This window comes from Enhydra lutris, unplaced genomic scaffold (genome assembly GCF_002288905.1).
Source record: "Enhydra lutris kenyoni isolate GAN:26980312 unplaced genomic scaffold, ASM228890v2 scaffoldscaffold7, whole genome shotgun sequence".
Taxonomy (NCBI): Eukaryota; Metazoa; Chordata; class Mammalia; order Carnivora; family Mustelidae; genus Enhydra; species Enhydra lutris.
Genome location: NW_019154091.1, coordinates 36,843,451 through 36,861,508, shown reverse-complemented (window position 1 = coordinate 36,861,508; position 18,058 = coordinate 36,843,451). Strand labels below are relative to the sequence as shown.

Genomic DNA, 18,058 nt, shown 5'->3' with positions numbered 1-18,058 from the left:
AACAAGTACATGAATAAATGAATGCGTGTATGAATTCACATTTTATTTTTCTTATATTTGGTCTGAAACAAAGATTTGTCTATTGTGCTGCCTTATACTTTTCTTAAGACTCATCAGTCTTAGAAACAAGATCTAAAGTTACAAATGGGAATTTATCACAGCATAGTTTTCATTTCCTGCCTTTGGCTATATCTGGTTGGACTACTTACTTGAGCTCAACTTGTTAAAACTCAGTAAATGCCTACCCCACATGATTTGACCCATACATCCTCTTTTGTCCACAGACAGTTGTCTTTAGAAAAGAAAAGGAGAACTCTCAAGTGCTGTGTCAATTCAGGAACTCAGTAGAACAATGGAATCCTGTGCTGAGGTAGAAAATTTGGATGAAGATGGTTATACTCAATTAGACTTCCACTCTCAAGGCGTCACTGGGAGACGTGTGGTGTTAGAGAAAGGTATCTTTTCTTTCTACCTTCAATGTTCTTGTTCTCATCAATGAAAACACTTATGTGGAGAAAATTTGAGAGATTTATGATATGTAGGCTGAAAACCTTTGAAAAGATTTTCAGAATTCACTGAAGATATTTTGAAATATCTTTCCTCATTGCAAGCATTTGGTGACTATCAGTATTTAAGTTAATTATTATCATAGCAGAAAATACAATTTCTTGGGTGTCTGGGTGGCTCAGTCAGTTAAGTTTCTGCCTTTGGCTCAGGTCATGATCCCAGAGTCCTGGGATTGAGTCCCGCAGGGAGCCTTCTTCTCACTCTGCTTCTCTCTCTCTCTCTCATGAATAAATAAAATCTAAGAAAAAAAAAGAAAATAGAATTTCTCTGTCCCTTCTTCAGCAGTAAGGAACAGTAAATAAGTGTGATGAAATGCAAAGATGTAAGAATTTCAATAGGAGTGACTTGTTGCTTGTTTGGTAGCAAGGAATAACTCATAGAATGGAAGTCATGGAAACTTAAAGAAATATATGTGAACAATACCAGGATATTGGAGATAAGAAAGAGAAGAATGAAAAGAGAGGAGATAGGTGAGGAAAGAAACAGATTTGTGATTTTGTGGTAAAGGCCAAAGGGACTTCAGAAGTCATAGGGTTTGGAATCACAAAATGTGTTTTTTGAGGTAAGACACTGATTTGGATGTTTTTCTTAATCAAATTGGAGTCTTTTGTATACTAGTGAAGGAAAATATATATGCTGGATGAAAAGATTCCATTTGCAGAACATGAGTCTTAAACATAATAGAAAAGGAATAAAATATGGAGAAAGGCATTACAAGCTCTTTCCCTTAACAGAACGAATCATGTGGTTTCCTCTATGGCTCTCCTATTTGACAATTCTCTGAAATGCTTGTAATGCTTATTCTCAAAGGGAGAACTATATCCTTGGTGCAATGGTATTAACATAAAATGAGTTCCCTGTTATCAGGAGAAAGATTATTCCTAAGTCTTGACATGAGAATTTGCTCTCTTCTGCTTTGTGGTAACCCACATTGCACAATTATTTTCCCTTTACCACGTATGCAATTCTTTTCTTGCTCAACCAGTTGAGGAGGACTAGAAAAACTGGATGATGCAAGAGGTAGGGTGGCAGATGTATGTTTCTATGTATTTGTTGACAGTGAGTTATGTATAATGTGCTAGTAGCCTCTAGACTAGGTGCTTTTATGTATTAGCTCATTTGGTTCCCACAACGAAACTCTGGAGTATTATTACCTCAGTTTTTCACAAAGAGAAATGCATAAACAGAGGGAGTAATTTGCCCAAGGCTGTGCAACGAATAAGTGAAAAGAGAAGGTTGTTCTCAGTAACCAGGGCTATCTTCTATTTTTATAGAAGACAGCCAGCTGTCTTCTATAAAAATGAGTGGGATTTCAGAAACTCTGGTAATGTCAGGACCATCAGTGTGAACCTGAAATTAGGAGTGTGCAGATATCAGGGCACTGTGCTGAAATTGCAGTTCCAGAGCTTAAGGAGGTATGCCAAATGTGAGGGAAAATTCAGATAATCCTAGATGACTAGATTATCTGTATGTCAGTGATTAGTAATTCACTTTAGATTTTTCCAGATTTTGATGCATTGTAGAACTGAAGTTCTCTGTGATTTATCATATTTCTTCATTTTAATTTCTCTTCCCTCTCTCTTCTTAGTAACTTGTGCTACGTCTCCTCATTGGCGTTCCATTGCTCTGACTTTGGGAATCCTATGGTTGCTAAAACTGGTCATAGCTGTGATCCTGGGTACCATGGGTGAGTATTGGTGAGGGAGATCAACAACAACAACAACAACAACTATAACAGACATTCGATAAGCATTTATTATGTGCCAGACACTCTTAAGAGCTTGACATGCAGAATCTGTATATTACCCCAATTGAATCAGTGCTACACATTCTCATTTTACTTATAAGAGAAGTGAGAGGTGGGGGGAGGTGCATTTTATTTTTTAGGGCCATAAACTAGTTAGTGGTAAGACCATGATTAGACTGAAAAAATGCATATTATTTCTTCTTTCCCCCCTTTCTCTTCCTCCCCCTCCTCCCCCCCTCCTCCTCCCTCTCCTCCCTCTCCTCCTCCTCCTCCTCCTCTTCCCCCTCCTTCTCCTGGTAGAGAGATCCCAGTGTGAGTGGGGGAGGGAAGGAGGGAAAAAGATTCTGGAGCAGGCTCCATACTCATTACAGAGCCTGACACAGGGTTCCATCTGATGACCCTGAGATCATGATCTGAGCTGAAATTAAGAGTCGGAGGCTTAACCAACTGAAGCACTCAGGCACCCCTAAAAAAAATGCATACTCTTAACTATATCGCTCTATTGTCTTCCTTGAATAGCTTGTTTTAAAGGTGTGAAATTCCCAAGATACGTTAATGGTAGTAAACCAGGGGAAGTGAAGAAGGAAGTACAATAAGGTGCTTATCTTCTTAATGAAATAAATTCCCTAATAAGACTATAAACTATTTTTACAAATCTTATGATCTAAGGAAATTATTTTATACCTAATCTTTAATCTAAACTCTTCTGAATAATACCAGGGATTACCTGAGGAACTTACTAAATAGATATTTTGTGATGGGTGAATGAATTCCTTTAGATTTTGTATCTCACATGTTCTATTGTCAATAAGATATTATTGTGCCTTTGGAGTCTCCTCAAGGAGCTCTCATTTTTAAATAACAGAAGAAAAGTAGAAGATTTATTACTATTTCAAATCTATCATGGGTCCAGTTGATGGTATTTCATGTGCCTCTTGCTTTCTCTTTCATATTCTTCTTTATCTGCTTTGTTTTTCTCCCAATTTTTACTACACCTTCATGGAAGTAATTTTTTTTTTTCCATCTACTTATCTATCATCTATTCCATAACATATCACCTATCTATCTCTCTATCTACCATCTATTTTTACCTCTCAATCAGCAATGTGTTATCTATTTATTGTTAATAAAAATATACCCCTTTGTATTCCAACAAAAATATGAATCTTGGAATTATAATTTCAAATATAGTAGAATGACTTTTTTTTTCTGTCACTATAATTGTTGGTATATGAAGCTATTTGGAAATCCAATTCAGGGAGCAACCCATTGAAGAACGACACCTTTCCATCAAGAAATAAAGAGAACCACAGTCTACCCACACAATCATCTTTAGAAGACCACATGACTCCTACCAAGTCTCTCAGAACCACAGGCAAGGACAGGGTTAAAAGATGAATGGAATTCTTAATCCAGGAAGGTTAATAACTGGGGCTAAGACCTGGAGTAGGGTGGGTAAAGACAATACTTTTATAGGCAAGGATTGAGTATTCACGAAAGCACACATCAGTATTACCTCAGTATATAGTATGTCCCTATCATATATGCAATAAAGTCATATAAATATCCCATGCATTTGGCCAACCATTTATAAGTTGGATTTTTTTTTTCAAATCAGCAACAAATATATCACTTTCTACATATTTAGACCCGTAGGAGGCTCTATAACTTAATGCAAAGGAAAGAAATATATTCTCCCCCCTTGAGAATTGACATTTTAAAGTAACAGAGATAGAATAGGAAATTGGAGGTCAGAAAGGAAGAAAGGGAGAGAAAAGGAAAGAAGGGAAAATATGCTAAGAAATAAGAATTGTATGTGAATTAAACATACACAAAAGACATAGACCTAATAGATATAGTCCTGAAAACTCTAGTTATATTTGTTTTTCTTTAATCATACAATTTCATTAATTTTATTGCAACTTCATATACACAACCTTTTTTTTCTCATTGTATCAAAATTGAGTATGCCAATATTTTGATTTCAATTTTCCATCTCTGGACCCATACTTTCTCACTATTTATATCGAGTAGCTAAAAATAGAAAGTAGATATGCTCTATAATGTGAACAATTGCTCTTATATGTTTTTCATTTGGAAAATTGCATTCTTAAATGGATCTCACAACTCTAAAATAAGTTAACATGAAATGACTGTATATCTTGAAGATTGATTTTGAATTGATTTATTTTAAAAATTATCATGAAGAAAGGGAGTTCTGGACTGAAGGTGAAAGAATGGAGGAGAGGCCAAGAAGGAAAGGAGGGTTGACTCTCTAAAACTGTTTATGGTTAATTAATTTTTAAATTTTAAATGAATGAGGGGATTTCAATGTGGTGTCTTCTATAAAAATCACATCCCTATTATTATGAACTGTTATGAACCTCATTGTATTTACATTTTATTTCCAGGAGATTTTTCCAGCTCTTGTCCTCCTAATTGGATCATACACAAGAACAACTGTTATCTATTTAGCACATCATTAACTTCCTGGAGTAGAAGTAAAAGTCAGTGTTCTCAACTGTACTCTAACCTCCTGAAGATAGACAGTGCAGAAGAACTGGTAAGTGTGGACTTCAGTTATAATTATTTGTGGTCAATATTGAGCAGAAAAATACATAATTACAGGTAAAGATAATTTTCCTAAGAGAGGGCACCTGGGTGGCATAGTCACTTAAGTGTCTGCCTTCCACTCAGGTCATGATCCCAAGGTCCTGGGATGGAGCCTCACATCTGGCTCCCTGCTCAGTGAGGAGTTATCCCCCCTCTGTGCCCCTCCCCGCTACTGATGCTCTCTATCTCTAGCACTCTCTCTCTGTCTCTCTCAAATAAATAAAATATTAAAAAAATTTTCCCTAAGAGAAAGTCACACTTAATATCCGCCATAATTAAAACAGCATGTGTTAAGTGGGTAAAATATATGGTTTTTTAATTAATTCAAAAAATAAATACTTTCACTTTATTTTTTTTTTTTTAAGTTTTATTTGTTTTATTTTAGAGAGAGAGTGTGTGTGCATGAGGCAGAGAGTGGGGCAGAGGGAAAGAGAGTGTCTCAAGAAGACTCTGTACTGAGCACAGAGCCTGATGCAGGTCTTGATCTCATGACCCTGAGATATGGACCTGAGCCAAAACCAAGAGTCGGATGCTTAACCAACTGTACCACCAAGGGGCCCCAATGTGTTTTACTTGAAAACAAATCTATCCAAACACACTACAAATTTGCATGACTATGACAATCGGGCCACTACTCATTCTTGTGGGTTTGGATTTCAATTCTCAAATTTGGTTGAGTAAAATAGAAAATTCTCCCCCTTGTCATCATTATTATCAAGGAAAAAAGCAGCAACAATAATATACATTTATAAATCATTTACTCCTTGCAAAATACTGGGAAGGGCAAAGAGGTTTAAAAAATAACCTTGCTAATTCAATGCTTACATAGTTTCTAAGAAGAAAGAAACAACTCAACAGTTGCTAACAGTTAAATATCTGCTTTTGGCAATCAATGACATAGGAATTCAGAGAGAGATGTCCAGATACATAAAGTTTTACAGAAAAAGTGAGAGTTATAATGCATCTTGAATGAAGGGTAGAATTCATTTGGGCTAGGAGAAGGCATTAATAGTCAGAAAACACTCTACACTACAAATCTAAACACTCTGTAACTCCTACATTTACTTTCATTTCCTTTCAACTTCTGTGTTTCTGTCCTGTGTTACCCAACAGTTGTAGTTCGCATGAAAATGAACGGAAGTAGAGTGTAGCAAAGAAAAGGAATGATACTGGAAGTCTGTCTGGCTTTTCAATGTTCCTGTTGTTTGTCAAATGTCAGCATTAAACCTCAAATTACTTATTCATAGAACATGAAGTGGAATGGAGTTATTTTTATACTTTTATCTAACTCTGCAAAGCATTTCTTGACAAAAGTGTTACAAATTCATATATTCAATTGGAGAAGATAGTGGCCTGTTTTCCATGAAAATTGCCTCGGAGGTCTGTCATTCATGGGTCTTGTCAAGCACGTTGCATGGAGGCATTATAATTTTGACATTATAGGTCTCTTTTTTATTGGAAAACTAAACAATAATGACTTTGAAGAAACGAAATGTACTTTTTAGACACTCAATGACAATCAATAATTGGTACTTCTCTTTCGGTTGATGCCAGTGTATGCCTGCATTCTTCACCAAGGTGATTCAATCTGTTGTCTCTCTCAATGTCTATGAGAGTCTCTCTCCATCTTTTTATCTCTATCATCTCTGTCTGTCTCGCTCTCTCCATGACTCTTTGACATGTGTTTGTATTTATGTTTTCCTACAGGAATTTATAGTAAGGCACTTGTCTTCTCAACCTGATAACTCATTCTGGATAGGACTTTCTCGCCATCAGACTGAAGGACCATGGCTCTGGGAGGATGGCTCAGTGTTCTCTTCTAACTTGTAAGTATCTGGAAGGACAATACTTCATACCCTTTCTCAGAAGGATAAGAGCATGCAAAGCAGTTAAGGACCTGATTTGTGGGCCACTTATGAGAATGAGAGAAAGAGAAATGGTGATAGAGAGAAAAAGAGTGAATCAGGAAAATAAAAAAAAGAAAGAAAGAAAACAAGGCAGAGGAGAACCTTCCAGTCAAAATGAGTTGAGTGGTCGTCTAGTGCAGCACAAATGTTCCTCAGCTTTCTTACAAGGGGGACACCTGGCACCTGTCTGAAGTAGTTCAGTTAGGAGTCATCACTGTTAGTGTAAAATTGAGGTGAAGGGCACGGGCTTTGGAGTCAATTCTCAGCTTGAAACAATGATTGGCCCCCTCTCTGTGTGAAATTGGATAAGGTGCTTGACCTACCTGAGCCCCTCTTTCCTCATCTGTAAATAAGAATAAAAGTAAAACCTTTCTATTAGGATTTTAAGGTAAAGGAGATAAAAGTCAAATCACTTAGCATAGCATCCAACACCTAGTAAATTTGTGACACACATTACTATTAATTTTGAAAGCAACCACGTTTCAGACTCTATAAATTTATTTTAAACATATTTCTCATTTACATTATAAATTCTCCCTTATTGTGTGTGGATCAGCTAGGGTTCCTTAGAGAAGAAGATCTATACAGACCTATTGGTTCTGAAGACCCCTGACTGATCCACACAATGAGGAATAACTGATACATGGAGATTTCTTAAGAGGAATTGGCTCACAAGATTATGGAAGCTAAGAAGGCCCATAACCTGCCATCTGCAAGCTGGTACCCAGGATAGCCTGGGGCTATAAATTCCCTTCAAGTATGAAGGGCTGGGAACCAGGGAAGCTAATGGTGTAAAACTCAGGGCTCAGGTAGAAAGGAAAAAGATGAACTACAGTGACATGCCTCAGCTCACACAGTGAGGCAGGAAAAGGCAAAGTCTTCCTCCTGAGCACTTTTTGTTCTATTTAAGCCCTCAGTGGATTGGATGATACCCACCCACATGGGGTGGGCAGTCTACTTTCCTGTGTCCACTGATTCAAAGGCTAATTTCACCCAGAAACACTCTCAAGATATAATTAGAAATAATGTGGAATCTGGGTGTGGCTAGTCAAGTTAACACAGAAAATTAACCATCACAAAATGTTGAGGTCCTCCTCATTGTAATTGTCATTTATTTTCTTTTTCATACCTGAAAAATATGAAATTATATTCTCCTTCTAAATTTCTGTTATTAGCATGTATATATATATGTGCAAATGTCTGTTTTTTTTTGTTTGTTTGTTTTCCCATTATTCTCAGTAGGTTTATTTTCCAACTCAATTTCTCTCTTCAAAGAAAGAATTTTAGGTTTTGTTGATTCTTTCTCTCTTTCCTCTGTGTCCTTTAAAAAATATATGTTTATTTCTGTTCTCATATTTATTACTTTTTCCCATTCAATTTCTTTGTGTTTTATTTGCTATTCTCTTTCTAATTTCTTTTATGGATGTTTGACTCCTGAAATTCCCCTTTCTTTTTCTAAAGTATGTTTATTTAAGGCTATATTTCAATGTATTTTTATTATTATCATACTTTTTAATTTCCATTGTGAGTTGTTCTCTGACCTATGGGTTACTTCCAAATGCACTTCTTAATTTATAAATATCTGTGTGTTTATAATTATCCCTTTGCTTCAGGTGTTAGTTAATTCCATTGTGGTCGGAGAACATGGTACATGTGATTGCAATCCTTTGACTTTTATCTGCTTCTTCTTCCCCTGTTGAGAAAAGTAGATTAAAATCTCCCACTGTGACTCTACTTACAATTCTGTGACGATTTTGTTTGGCTGATGGTGTACTATTAGGCACATATAGATTTAGAATTTTTATACTGTACAGTACACAGGCCATTCAAAGTACTTTTTCTTGTCTTTCTTCTTTTTGAAACGTTTAATAATTTTATGACTCCATTTTTTCTTACATCAATTTAGAATTTACTCTTACTAATTTTTTGAAGTTTCTCTAAAGATTATAACACATATTCTTCACTCATCAAAGTCTAATATTAATTGTTTTATAATGTTCTTCCTGGGCAATTTAAAAATATATTAGAATATTTCTTTACTCTCTGTCCTCCCTCCCCAATTTACATGCTATTATTTTTGTGTACTTTAATGCTTTCACATCTTTCCCCACATTTGGCACCTGTCTTACAGCTGCTGGTGTTTTATCATCACTGTAGGTCTGAACTGAAGTCAAGCCCTATCAAGAAGGATTAGTGTTTGCTTCTGTCAGTCAATGAAAGACACCATAAACCTGAGATTACTAAAACACTCTGCCTGTTTTTGTTTGTTTGTTTGTTTTGTTTTTTTAAATACACTGGTATTATGGATTCAAATAGAAGACCTGTAAGTACCAGCTTGTGGTTCAGCTTCTCAGGGGATCTAATTTTTTTCTCCCATCCTCCACTTGGGGGCAAGATTGAGACAGGCACGTCTCATGGTTCATCTTTTTTGGTTGTAGTTTTAGTTTTCATTTACTCCTACACAAGAATTGTCCTTTGTTCTGCAGGGTTTTCTACTAAATTCCATCCTGGATGAATTTATTTCACAGCATTAGTTAAATAAATGATCTCTCCACAATTGATGGCACCTCAGATTTAGTAAAAATATAGTCCTAGAAAACAGTAGATACATAGATTTATATACAATTCATCTAGATTTTCCCACATATTTATGATTTGCATTAGTTCTTATTTATTTCTGTCTCTCCTACCTTCCATTTCAACCATTTTCCTTAAACCTGAAGAATACTCTCTACTATTTCCTTTAGAGTTTAGTTCTGTATCTAATACTATTTTTATTTCAACTTTTCTTTGATGATAAAATTGGAAATATGTAGTTTGTTTCTCCCATCACTCAAAGATGTTGTTCTAATGTCTTCCTATTTTTTATTACCATTTTTGAAAGGTCAGATGTTTGAAGGTAATATATGTTTTAAATCTGGTGCCTTTTTTCAGCTTTGGAAAATTCTCAGCCAAATTGCTTCAGATGTTGCTTCTATCCTATCTTTCTTCCCTTCTGGGATTCCAGTTATATACATTATAGACCCATTCACAACATTTTGTATGTCTCGTTTGCTTAATCCTTCATCCTTTTTTCTTTATATATTTACTTCTCATATATCTTCCATTTCATAATTTTTTTCTCATCTGTGGCTAATTTGGTGTTAAAAGCCTTCATTAAGTTTTTAATTTTGTTTTGTGGATTTTTTCAGTTCTATAACTGAAACTTGGCTCTTTGTCAGATCTACTTTGTCACTATTTATAATTTCTAGCTTTCTTCCAACATTCTCGAATTTATCTTTTAACTCCTAGAATATGCTGAATATAGCTGTTTAAGCATTTGTGTTTGGTAATTCCAATGTCTTATACTCATGTATGTCTGTTTGTATTGTTTTACTCCTATTTCTCATTCATGTTGATTTTTCTTATATGTCTGATTATTTTGTTACTATTTTTTAAATTTTACTTCCAGTAAAATTAACGTGTAGTGTTTATTAGTTTCAGGTGTGCAATATTGTGATTCATTAATTCTATGCATTATTCACTGCTCCTAATGATAAAGTAAACTCTTTAATCCCAATCACCTATATTACCTTTTTGCAACTCACATTCTCTCTGGTAACCATTTGTGCTCTATAGTTAAGAGTCTGTTTTTTGGTTTGTCTCTTTAGCTCCATCCATGCCATTGCAAATGTCAAGATTTCATTCTTTTTATGACTAAATAATATTCCACTATATATCCTCTTCTTGATCCATATAAATATATCTCCTCTTCTTTATCTATTCATCTATTGTTGGCCACTTAGGCTGCTTCCATAATTTGGCTCCTGTAAGTAAAACTCCAGTAAACATAGGAGTGCAGGTGTCCCTTTGAATTAGTGCTTTCATATTCTTAAGTAAATAACTAGTAGTGTGATTCCTGGATCTTAGGGTAGTTCTATTTTTAATTTTTTGAGGAACTCCATACCATTTTCCTCAGTGGCTGCACCAGTTGCATTCCTGTCAACAGTGTAAGAAGGTTCCTTTTTCTTCATATCTTCAACACTTGTTTCCTGAATTTTATATTTTAGCCATTCTGACAAGTATGAGGTTATAGCTCACTGTGGTTTTGATTTGGATTTTCCTGATGATGAGAGTTATTGAGCATCTTTTCATGTGCCTGTTGGCCATCTGAATGTCTTCCTTGGAGAAATGTCTGTTCATGTCTTCTTCCCATTTTTTAATCGGATTATTTGTTTTTATACCTGATTATTTTTGATAGTGTGCTTAACGTTATATCTTAAATGTTGTAGATTTGAAATTTACAGAGTGGCTTTTTATTGCTTCTGGTAGGCATTATTTGAGTGTGAATAATACAAACTGCTGAGTATGATTACATTTTGATTTTTAACTATTTCACTTCCACCAGCCTAAGCACAGTGATTTTACTAACAATCTTAACAAAGTATATGTCCTACATTTTTTATAGCATTTGTTTGTCTTTGAGTTTTCTTTTGCTACTTAAACATATGACTAGTGGACACTTTCTAAAATCACAAAAGTGGGCCCAAATTGACACTTTGATATGTTACAATGCCTTGGTTTCCTGGGTGGCAGTAACTTAGTGTAGCTCTGTCCATACTCAAAAAAACCCTTCAACGTCAAGGAAAATTTTAGAGAACACCAGTCAAAATTCTCCCTGAGGCCTGAATCAAAGTTGTCTCATACTTTTAGCCTAGCCATTTCTACAAAAGAATTCTCTCAACCCTCCAGTCCCAGGCCTCTTTAGAGCTAGATACACAAGATGAAGAGTACTAGTCCATAGCCTTTACAGTGAAGCTCAGGGTTACCTTTTAAGCTTGACTAATTATCACCACTCCTTCAGGAGACTGAAGAGAAAATAGAACAGAGTCATACTCCCACTTCCCCAGGATAATTATCATTATTGTCTATCACTGTATTGTAATGTAATTCCATCTTCAGAATGCATTAAAATATATAATGCTGAAAAAAAAATATATATATAATACTGTTTTCCCTGTCTTTAAATGGCCTTGATATGTATGATTCTTCATTTATTTTTTTCCCAAGATTTTATTTATTTATTTGAGAGAAAGAGAGCATGAGAGAGGGAGATCACAAGCAGAGGGGAGGGGTAGAGGGAGAAACAGACTTCCCCACTGAATAGGGAGCCCAAAGTGGGACTTAATCCCAGGACCCTGGGATCATGACCTGAGCTGAAAACAGATACTTAAAAGACTGAGCCACCCAGGCACCCCTATGATTCTTCATTTAGTTCTAAATTCTTCTCAATAATAACTCTTCTGCTTGGTCTACTCACTAAATATACATGAAGATAATTTCATGAACTTGTTGTTTTATTTGATAAATATACTTCTAGTTAAGAGGTTGAAAGATAAAGAACTGTCTATAGAATAGTAAATGATTTTTTTTTTTTAAAGATTTTATTTATTTGACAGAGAGAAATCACAAGTAAGCAGAGAGGCGGGCAGAGAGGAGGAAGCAGGCTCCCTGCTGAGCAGAAAGCCCGATGTGGGGCTCGAACCCAGGACCTGGGATCATGACCCGAGCCGAAGGCAGCGGCTTAACCCACTGAGCCACCCAGGCGCCCCCTAAATGACTTTTTTATTTGTCAGAAGCTTTATTTAATTTTATGTAACTAATAGTATTTTTCTTAACAAATGTTTGAGTCATTTTTATGCCTTAATAATAAAGGCTCTTCTGTTCCCATTTGAGAACTAATGCAACCTAAGTTCAAGTTTCCTTTTCCGATAACATAACCACTTAGGAACTTTTTTCACCAAAATCCTTGCCCATATCCTTGCTAATTTATTTCAGCATTGTGTAGATAGTAGACAGTATTTCTTATATTTGTTTTAATTGCTTTATTATACTTTAACAGGTTTCAAATCAGAAGCACAGAAACCCAAGAAAGCTCATCTCACAACTGTGTGTGGATTCACCTGTCAATAATTTATGACCAACTTTGTAGTGTGCCCTCATACAGTATTTGTGAGAAGAAGTTGTCAATAAAATGATTGGGGTGTCACTGTGGAAGACCAGAAGGAAGTATGTAAAATAATAAGAAGGGAAGAAAACAACACAGAAAAGAGATATTTGAGGTCAAAATAATGGCTGAAAATATCAAGAGAGCTCAGCCAACTTTAATCTTAGATGAGAATGGAGAAGCTATAATTCTGCACTTACCAAATGAATTGGAAGATCAGTATTAGGTTCTAATTAATAGAGCCCTAGAAATGGAGTCAGGTCAGCTGAACTTACAACTTCTGACTTAATATTAACATGGAATTAGCCATAAATCCTTGGTGTTTCAAGAAGATAATTATTTCTGGGTATACTAGGGTTGCTTTTTGTCCTTAAAAAGTGCCCCTGGGGGGTGCCTGGGTGGCTCAGTGGGTTGAGCCGCTGCCTTCGGCTTGGGTCATGATCTCAGAGTCCTGGGATCGAGCCCTGCATCGGGCTCTCTGCTCAGCGGGGAGCCTGCTTTCTCTTCTCTCTCTGCCTGCCTCTCTGCCTGCTTGTGATCTCTTTCTGTCAAATAAATAAATAAAATTAAAAAAAAAAAAGTGCCCCTGGATGCCTGGGTGGCTTAATGGTTTAAAGCCTCTGCCTTCAGCTCAGGTCATGATCTCAGGGTCCTGGGATCGAGCCCCGCATCGGGCTCTCTGCTCAGCTGGGAGCCTGCTTCCTCCTCTCTCTCTACCTGCCTCTCTGCCTACTTGTGATCTCTCTGTCAAATAAATAAATAAATAAAATCTTAAAAAAAAAAGTGCCCCTGGAGTACATATGTTGTGTTTCCATGACATGTTTCTCCATGTCCGATAAGTGTATCTGACACAGGTGGAAGGAAGAATGTATTTCTGAACAGCAAAATGAGGAAATGAGAAAAAAATCTTTACTACAATCAGAGCTATTTTATTATTTTGTTCATCAATATGGTTATGATAAAAAAAAATCATGAAGAAAACAGCAACTCCCTCTCTTTTTTATCTTCAAGTAGCTCAGGGGATATGTTTGCCACATATCTGACTAATAAGATCTTGTATATTGTGAAATAGTGTGGTAACTGCTCTTATAAAAAAGTGTTCTCCTTTGTAAATACTATCAATCAAAAAAGATCTGGTAATGAATATAGAACAACAACAATAATCCAGGGGGCCTGGGTGGCTCAGTTGGTTGAGCATCCAACTCTTGATTTCGGCTGGGGTGGTGATCTCAGGATCTGAGATTGAGCCCCATGTCAAGCTCCACATTCTGCTCGGAGTCTCCTTGAGATTCTCTCTCTTCCTCTCTCTCTGCCCCCTCACTGCTCATGTGCTCTCTCTCTCCAAATAAATAAATAAAATCTAAAAAAAACCAACAAAACAATCCTATGGCTGAGGTATTAACATTCTGGAAGGCAAAACCTGTCTTACTATTTTTGATGATTACTGTTTTGCAGTTTTTATCAATTTTTCAGTAATTACCATTAAAGGGTATTATTTGAACATTATCCTTATATGATAATTTGTCTTTTTCTTATTTTCTCTTAAATTTTCCCCCTGGTCCTGTTTTTATTTCCAAAGGTGACTTCCATATTATTGGAGAGGGAGTTACATCCTTCCTATGGTTATTTACATGTGAACAAAAATTACATCAAGTTGTTATGTGAATTTCACTGTAATAAAGAAATGACAATCAAAGAAACTTTGACATCCAAATGTTGTGTGTAGTAAACATTATGACAACGTGCCCTCTCCCCATAAGAAAACATTGGTGAACTTGGCACTTGGGAAGAAGTAGTATAGTAGTAGTTTTATGTTGAAGAATAAATTTGGGATCTTAAATATTTAAAAATTGAAAAGAAGAAGATATAAACATTTTTTATGAAGATTCCTAATGCTTTTTAATATACACACTTGTATTGTCACCATATGAAAAGACATGTGGAAAAGGCAAAGATAATTTGAGAGTTAAATTAAGGTACAAGGTGAGATTTTGAAGAGATATCATGTCTTTTAATTTTGTTTTTGGTTTGATCAGTTCCTCCTGGGTCCTTAGGATGGCGTGAATGATTTGAGAAGTCATAATGATCAAAAATAATTCTGGATGAGGAATTTCCAGACTTAGAACAGACTTAGAACAGACAACAATATTTGTTTTTTAAATATTTATGATTTAAAGATAAAAGTGTGACTATTACAAAATGATGGTATAAAGTAAGATGCTCTAGATTGTCCAAGCATATTATACCTGACTTGTTAATACATGTTTATCACAGTTTACATGGCCATGTACATGGGAATGAACAGGAAACACCCATTTTTCCAAGAGACAGAAAAGGGAAAATAGTTACTAGCTGAACTTCTGTCTAAAGGGTAAAAGGGTAAAAGGCTGAGTAACGATCATGCTACAGGAAACACTTACTGGAGGACCATCTTCTCTGGCCTGAAGTATTGCAGTAATTTTCAAAGTAATCTCCCAGTGTCCACCTTTGTCCTCTTAAGCTCCTTTTTCAAACATAGTGGAGTGATTCTTTTAAATTTAAAACAAATCATCTCAGCCCCCTACTCAAAATCTCCTTGACTTCCCATGTACCTCTGAGTAAAACCAAATATAGATAAATCGAAATGAAAAGGAAGAGACCTTTTCAGTTGTCTGTGGGCCACTTTACTCCTTTGACCTAATCTACTTTCGTCCTCTTCATTCATTCCATCTGGTTTCTCTCTTGTTTCGTAATGACCCGCATGCTTCCACCTCAGGGCCTTTGAGCTTTCTGTTCTCTTCACCTGAATGATTCTTACCCTAGATACTGCAGGACCTGTTCCTGCACTTCTTTAAAGTCTCACATATAGCATTTTCTTAATGAGGCTGAGTCTGACTGCCGTATTTAAAATTACCAACCCATGGGGCACCTGGGTGACTCAGTGGTTTAAAGCCTCTGCCTTCAACTCAGGTCATGATCCCGGGGTCCTGGGATCGAGCCCCATATCGGGCTCTCTGCTCTGTGGGGAGCCTGCTTCCTCCTCTCTCTCTCTGCCTGCTTCTCTGCCTACTTGTGATCTCTGTCTGTCAAATAAATAAATAAAATCTTAAAAAATAAATAAATAAAATAAAATCACCAACCTTCCTTTTTGTATATTCTTTTTCTTTACTTCTAAGATTTATTTATTTATTTTAGGGGGGGGCAGAGGGAGAGAGAATCTCAAGCAGACTTCCCAGTGAGTATAGAGTCTGATGCAGGGCTCAATCTTACAACTGTGCGATCATGACCAAAGCCTAAATCAAGAGTCCGTCACCCAAATACCGGGACACCCAGGTGCCCCTCCTTTTTGTATATTCTTAATCTTCCATACCTTCCACATATTTTCATACATCTTATTATACTCTCATATGCTTTATTATTCACTTACTATCTTTCATGTTATCTGGCTTCTTCCATAAAACATAGGTTCTAAAAGACAGAAAGTTTTGTTTTATACTGATGCATCTTAGAATCTGAGAATAGCACCTGAAATAAATTAGGTGTTCTGTCAAAAGATATTTTTATGGGGCGCCTGGGTGGCTCAGTGGGTTAAGCCGCTGCCTTCGGCTCAGGTCATGATCCCAGGTCCTGGGTTCAAGCCCCATATCGGGCTTTCTGCTCAGCAGGGAGCCTGCTTCCTCCTCTCTCTCTGCCAGCCTCTCTGCCTACTTGTGATTTCTCTCTGTCAAATAAATGAATAAAATCTTTAAAAAAAAAAAAAAAGATATTTTTGTCATTGTTGAAAAAATAAGTGTTTAAGGACAAGTAGGAAAAAATGTTAGTGTAAGTTATTTGGTGAAAAGCATCAAGGATCTACTTGAGTCAATGAAGTTTGCAGAATAGTTTTAATTGCTTTATCAGACTCATCATTATCAGCACCCTCTAAATGTATTCTTTCAGGCCCCAGCTGTTGCAATTTCTGATATTTGACCTTCCCTCTCCTTTCTCTTATGTGTTTCACTTACCTCTTCCTTCAAGTTTTTTTACTGCCTTATCTCCTGTAACATTTTCTTTTTTTTTTTTTTAAAGATTTTATTTATTTATTTGACAGAAAGAGAGATCATAAGTAGGCAGAGAGGCAGGAAGGGGACGGGGGGTGGGGGTAGCAGACTCCCTGCTGAGCAGAGAGCCTGATGCGGGGCTCAATCCCAGGACCCTGAAATCATGACCTGAGCCAAAGGCAGAGGCTTAACCCACTGAACCACCCAGGCGCCCCTCCTGTAGCATTTTCTAATACATCAATCCAATGCGAGTGACCAGATAATTTTTTATTCTACTTTTTACAAGGCCTGATGCAAGAGAAAGGTCTCTTTGGGTTTGTTTTATTTAGAATGACCTGATAAACAATACATAGTTTGAGACATATAATAAATCAATAATATGTGCTTCCCAATCCCTCCCTCCTAGGGCCTGCCTGTTCCCTCCCAAGCATCTTCTCCATTTCTTTTTATTATTTGGTATGCTTGATTTAGCTAAGCTAATAACCCAAACATAGAAAAGTGTTGATGAAATAATACAATTATATTTTATTGATTCAAGAAGGATTTTTGGACATTATCTAAAACAGTCTTTTCATTTCCTTCTCAGCTTAGGAAATTTAGGTAAAAATTATTACCTGCCTTCCTGGAGTCACATGTAAAGTCACATGTAGTTAGCAATAATTCTGAAAGTCCTGACTTCCCGCTAAATGTGTAATTGTTGGGGCACCTGGGTGGCTCAGTTAGTTCAGCAACTGCCTTCGGCTCAGGTCGTGATCTTGGAGTCCTGGGATCGAGTCCCACACCAGGCTCTCTGCTCGGTAAGGAGTCTGCTTCTCCTGCTGACCTCTCTCCTCTCATGCTCTCTCTCTCTCTCTCTCAAATAAATAAATAAAATCATTAAAAAATTTAAAAAATGTGTAATTTGTTCATGACCATGGTCTACAAAATGTTAAATTGAGTTCATATACTATAAGAAGAAAGATCATTGAATTGACAATAGAATACTTTAAAAAAAGATTCAGTGTTAAAAATATATTATATGTTTATAAAAAAATAAACAGATTCCTTATCTTCAAAAAAAAAAGATTCAGTGTAGTTAACATACATTGTCTCATTAGTTTTGGGTGTACAATACAGTGCTTCTACACTTCCATACATTACTCAGTGCTCATCAGATAAGTGTACTCTTAATCCCCTTCACCTGTCACCCCACCTCCCCTCTGCTAACCATTTGTTTATT

The 18,058-nt window shown here is 36.2% G+C and overlaps 1 protein-coding gene across 5 annotated transcripts; it reads left to right on the top strand.

Moving 5' to 3' along the window:
• The first annotated feature begins 352 nt into the window (after positions 1-352).
• LOC111142231 (C-type lectin domain containing 7A) lies at positions 353-13,172 on the top strand. Of its 5 annotated transcripts, XM_022495270.1 has the most exons (6): positions 353-455; positions 2,156-2,254; positions 3,552-3,689; positions 4,726-4,877; positions 6,635-6,753; positions 12,716-13,172. In XM_022495270.1, the coding sequence occupies exons 1-6, from the start codon at positions 353-355 to the stop codon at positions 12,849-12,851; spliced, it is 747 nt and encodes a 248-aa protein (XP_022350978.1). In that variant the 3' UTR covers positions 12,852-13,172. The 5 variants fall into 5 exon arrangements, with proteins under 5 accessions (XP_022350978.1, XP_022350979.1, XP_022350980.1 ...); XM_022495271.1 differs by lacking the exon at positions 3,552-3,689; XM_022495272.1 differs by lacking the exon at positions 6,635-6,753 and having other exon boundaries at positions 12,716-12,793.
• The last annotated feature ends 4,886 nt before the right edge of the window (positions 13,173-18,058 follow it).